The 5,443-nt window shown below is 57.2% G+C and overlaps 1 protein-coding gene across 1 annotated transcript in view; it reads left to right on the forward strand.

The window, feature by feature from the left end:
- The window catches only part of CSRNP2 (cysteine-serine-rich nuclear protein 2), a gene marked incomplete at its 3' end in the record, with an annotated part of 39,121 nt that extends 33,678 nt beyond the window's left edge, over positions 1–5,443 (forward strand). The window contains exons 4-5 of the mRNA XM_014955686.1: positions 2,558–2,854; positions 4,658–5,443. Coding sequence (XP_014811172.1) covers positions 2,558–2,854; positions 4,658–5,443 — 1,083 coding nt within the window. The remainder of the gene's footprint in view (positions 1–2,557; positions 2,855–4,657) is intronic.

Raw genomic sequence — 5,443 nt, forward strand, 5'->3', positions numbered from 1 at the left:
AAAAAAGACATTGAGGGGCTGGAGCGGGTCCAGAGAAGAGCAACAAAGCTGGTGAGGGGTCTGGAGCACAAGTCTTGTGAGAAGAGACTGAGGGAGCTGGTGGGGTTCAGCCTGGAGAAGAGGAGGCTGAGGGGAGACCTTATTGCTCTCTCCAACTCCCTGGAAGGAGGGTGTAGAGAGGTGGGGGTCGGTCTCTTCTCCCAAGTCCCAGGCGACAGGACGAGAGCCTCAAGTGGCCTCAAGTTACACCAGGGGATGTTCAGGCTGGATATTAGGACAAGTTTTTTCACCCAAAGGGTCATCAGACCTTGGGATGGGCTGCCCAGGGAGGTGGTGGAGGCACCATCCCTGGAGGTGTTCAAAAGACGGGTTGATGTGCTGGGGGATAGGGTTTAGTGATGGTGTTGCTTTTTGTTTGTTGTGCGGGTGTCTATTTTGGTCAAAGTGAGGTTGAGGGTTGGCCAAGATGATCTTGAAGGTCCCTTCCACCCTAGAAGATTCTGTGATGATTCTATGGAAAGGCAGGAAGAGGAGATGGGGGGCATTTTTTAGCTCCTAAAGGGCCTGGAAAACAAATCATATAAGAGCAGCTGAAGGAGCTGGGACTGTTTAGTTGAAGGAAGAGGAGGTTGAGGGGAGACCTCATCACTCTCTACAACTCCTTGAAAGGACACCGGAGAGAGGTTGGTGCTGGTCTCTTCTCACAGGTAATTAATGACAGAAGGAGAGGGAATGGCTTCAAGCTCCAACAGGGGAGGTTTAGGCTGGACTTTTGGGAACAATTCTTCATGGAAAGAGTGGTCAGAGACTGGAAGAGGCTGCCCAGGGAGGGGGTTGGGTCACCATCCCTGGACGTGTTTAAGGGTCATTTAGATGTGGTGTTGGGGGATATGGTGTAGGGGAGGACTTTGTAGAGTAGGGGAGATGGTTGGACTCGATGATCCCAAGGGTCTCTTCCAACCTGAATGATGATTCTATGATTCTATGATTCTAAAAGCCCTTTTTTGGCTTTCTCTCCCCCCAACCCCACCTTCAGCCACCTCCATCCTGAAGCGGCAGAAGCAGCTTCGGCGAAAGAATGTCCGTTTCGACCAAGTGACCGTCTACTACTTCGCCCGGCGCCAGGGCTTCACCAGTGTCCCCAGCCAAGGGGGCAGCTCCCTGGGCATGGCACAACGCCACAACTCCGTCCGTCGCTACACCCTCTGCGAGTTCGCCCAGGAGCAGGAGGTCAACCACCGGGAGATCCTCCGGGAGCACCTCAAGGAGGAGAAACTCCACGCCAAGAAAATGAAGGTGAGGGAGAACTTGGGTGGTCCCTCTTTTTTGGGGGAGGAGAAACATCTCCCTGAGCTTTGGTGGAGCTGGAGTTGGGAGAAAGGAGCGTTTTGCCCCAACCAGGTGTGGATTTATCTCTGCTAAACCATTAAACTATTCTTTTTTTTTAGTTCTTTTACCTCTTTTTGGTGTTGGCCCACCAGACAGCATCACCCTGTGCCGGGTTCAGAGCCCTCGGGTCAAATCCTGCCCAGTTTGTGCTGGTAGAAATTCCAGTCTGGGAGGAGGCATCTGGGGAACGATGAGGATCTCGGGTGGCTCTGCCTGTTTTCCAGCCCCTTCCCAGTTTGCCCAGTGGGTCTGTGCCCTGGGGCACCGCCCGGGTGGGATATCACAAAGGAATGCAAACCCTCTTTAATTTCTTGATTTTTTAATTAATTTATTTATTTTTTTTAAACGGGTTTTTCCACCAGCTCCTCTTCCTCCCCCACCTCCCCCCGCTGCCTCCTCTCCTGGGGCTGGGGACCCCCCCTCGACTTTTTTTTATCCTCGATGCCAAGATTTTGGGGGTGTCGGAGCATGAGGGGAGGTTGAGGAAGGTGAAGGGGCTTCACGGGGTCCATCTCTGGTTCCTCCATCCCCTTCAAACCTCATTTTACCCCGGGCAGGGGACACAAACCCTCTGTATCTCTCCCAGGACCCCCATATTTTTGGCAGCAGCGACCTCCTTTTTATCTCGCTATTTTCAGGGCGTCGTCACAGAGGGAGGAGAGAAAAGGGGATTTTCTGCTCTAAATGCTTTTATTATTTAATTTTTTCCCCCTCCCTTTTCTTCTCCTGCCACAAAACCCAGTGTTATTTGGGGGGGTCACATGGGGAGGGCTCCATGTTGGGTTCTGCTTGGGTTTGGGGGGAGGCAGGGGAAGGCTCAGAGGTGGGTTGGTGGGACGAGGAGGATGATGGAGGGATGGACGTCCTTCCTCGTGGCCATCGTGGAGGGGTTTGGGGGGAGGCAGGGGGAGGCTTGGAGGTGGGTTGGTGGGACAAGGATGCTGATGGAGGGATGGATGTCCTTCCTCGTGGCCTCATGGAGGGGTTTGGGGGGAGGCAGGGGGAGGCTCGGAAGTGGGTTGGTGGGACGAGGATGCAGATGGAGGGATGGACGTTCTTCCTCGTGGCCTCATGGAGGGGTTTTGGGGTGTCCTCCCCCCCCCCACCAAGGGCTGAGCACTGATTCTAGCTCCCCTCGTTGTGTCCCTCCACCACCACCAACAACCAGTTGACCAAGAACGGCACGGTGGAGTCAGAGGAGGCAGAGGGCCTGACGCTGGAGGATGTCTCGGACGACGACATTGACGTGGAGAACGTGGAGGTGGACGACTACTTCTTCCTGCAGCCCCTGCCCACCAAGAGGCGGCGGGCGCTGCTGAGAGCCTCCGGCGTCCACCGCATCGACGCCGAGGAGAAGCAGGAGCTGAGGGCCATCCGCCTCTCCCGGGAGGAGTGCGGTTGCGACTGTCGTCTCTACTGCGACCCCGAGGCCTGCGCCTGCAGCCAGGCGGGCATTAAATGCCAGGTGAGTGGTGGAGAAGGAGGTGGTGGTGGTGGTGGCCACGGTGGCACCACCCAGGCCATCTTCTCATAGAGTCAATCCTAGAATCGTCCAGGTTGGAAGAGACGCTTGGGATTGTTGAGTCCAACCATTGAGTCCAACCATTGAGTCCAACCATCAACCCAACTCTACAGAGTCCTCCCCTGCCCCATATCCCCCACCACCACATCTAAACGTCCCTTAAACACCTCCAGGGATGGTGGCTCAACCCCCCCTTCCAATGCCTGACCACTCTCTGTGAAAAATTCCTTCTTAGATGTCCACCGTGTTGGAGCTTGAAGCTGTTCCTTCTCCTTCCCTTCCAATGCCTGACCACTCTCTGTGAAAAATTCCTTCTTAGATGTCCACCGTGTTGGAGCTTGAAGCTGTTCCTTCTCCTTCTGGTGTTAATTACCCGGGAGAAGAGACAAGCCCTAACCTCTCTACAGTGTCCTTTCAAGGAGTTGTAGAGAGTGATGAGGTCTCCCCTCAGCCTCCTCTTCCTCGGTGTCCTCCTCGGGTGGTGGCAGAACTCGGAGCAACGTCTTTTTTTCTCCAAAAAAATAAAGACATTGAGGGGCTGGAGTGTGTCACTCACCTCCCTCAGTCTTCTCCAGCCCCAAGTCCCTCACCCTTTCCTCCCAAGAGAGATGCTCCAGGCCCCTCAGCATCTTTGTAGGCTCTGCTGGACCTTCTCCAGCAGTTCCCTGTCCTTCTGGAACTGGGGAGCCCAGAACTGGTCCCAGTGCTCCAGCTGGGGCCTCCCCAGGGCAGAGCAGAGGGGGAGGATGACCTCCCTTGAGGTTCTCCACGCTCTTCTTGATCACAGATTCACAGAACACTATGGGCTGGGAAGGGACCTCTGGAGATCACCCAGTGCAACCTCCCTTCCAGAGCAGGTCCCACCCAAAGCAGGTTGGATTCATCCAGGGAGGGTTTGAAGGTCTCCAGAGAAGGAGACCCCACCACCTCCATGGGCAGCCTCTTCCAGGGCTCTGCCACCCTCAAAGTCAAGAAGTTCCTCCTCGTGTTGAGATGGAACTTCTTATGTCCCAGTTTGTGTCCGTTCCCTCTTGTCCTGTCGCTGGGCACCACTGGACCACCCTCCTGACCCCCACCTCGAGGGCTGGGTGCAGTTTTGGGCCTCTCTCGACCAAAAAAGGACATTGAGGGGCTGGAGCGGGTCCAGAGAAGGGCGACGGAGCTGGTGAGGGGTCTGGAGAAGAAGGAGAAGGGGGTGGAAAACCAAGGAGAAGGGTCTGGAGAACTTGTGAGGAGCAGCTGAGGGAGCTGGGGGTGTCCAGCCTGGAGAAAAGGGGGCTGAGGGGAGACCACCTCGCTCTCTCCAACTCCCTGAAAGGAGGGTGGAGCTGGGGGGGGTCGGTCTCTTCTCCCAAGGAACGAGAGGAAACTGCCTCACGTTGCTCCAGGGGAGGTTTAGGATGGATTTGGGGAACAATTTCTCCCCCAAAAGGGTTGTCAACCATCGGAAGAGGCTGCCCAGGGCAGGGGTGGGGAGACCATCCCTGGAGGGATCTAAAAGCCAGGTTTGGGGATGGATTATGGATGGGTTTGGTGGGTGTTGGGTTGATGGTTGGACTCCACCATCCCAAAGGTCCCTCCAACTTGGGCAACTCCACGATCCCACGACTCGGGGTGCAGCTCCAGCCTTCCTTTGGGGCAGAACTTCCACCGGGTGCTGAATTCCCACCATCAGGGTTGGATTTTGGGGTTTTGGGGAGGTTTGGAGGTTTCTGGATCCCACCACCTCTTCCCTCTCCCTTCCAGGTGGATCGCATGTCCTTCCCCTGCGGCTGCTCCCGTGACGGCTGCGGGAACATGGCCGGGCGCATCGAATTCAACCCCATCCGGGTGCGGACTCATTATCTCCACACCATCATGAAGCTGGAGCTGGAGAACAAACGACAAGGTGGGGGGCGACCACCGGCACCGGAGGAGGACACGGCCACCACCGTGACCACCACCACCATGACCACCACCACCAACAACGCTGCTGGGACCACCATGACGGGCTCCACCAGCCCCTGGTTGTCTCCTCAACCCTCGGAGACTCAGGACTTCCAAGAATTCATGGCGGAGAACGAGACGGCCGTCCTCCACCTCCAAACGGCCGAGGAGCTGGAGAGGCTGAAGGCCGAGGAAGACTCCGGCGACGGCCTCCCCCCACCCCGTCACCAACCTCCTCCTCCTCCTCCTCCTCATCATCCTGGGGTGGAAAACTTGGGGGTTTGCATCCTGGAGGACCCCCTGGTGGTACCCCAGACCCTCTGCCCCACCTTGGCCACCACCACCCCCATCTTCATCCAAACCCAGTTGCCCCCGGGCTCTTCCCTCCTCTGTTTCGCTCCGGGCTCGGAGCCGGTGGCCACCTCGGCCCTGGGCAACCAGCCCTTCTTGAACGATGGCCCCCTCCTCTATTACCAGCTGGAGCAGCGGCCCCCAGGGGGGGGCTCCTCCAAAGGCGACACTGGCCCCCCCGAACCCCCCCCGCCTTCCTCCTCTTCCTCCTCCTCCCTGGGGGGCAAGGACCTCACCAGCCCCCTCGGCCCCGTG

The sequence above is a fragment of the Calidris pugnax genome, unplaced genomic scaffold, assembly GCF_001431845.1.
Source record: "Calidris pugnax isolate Ruff unplaced genomic scaffold, ASM143184v1 scaffold300, whole genome shotgun sequence".
NCBI lineage: Eukaryota > Metazoa > Chordata > Aves > Charadriiformes > Scolopacidae > Calidris > Calidris pugnax.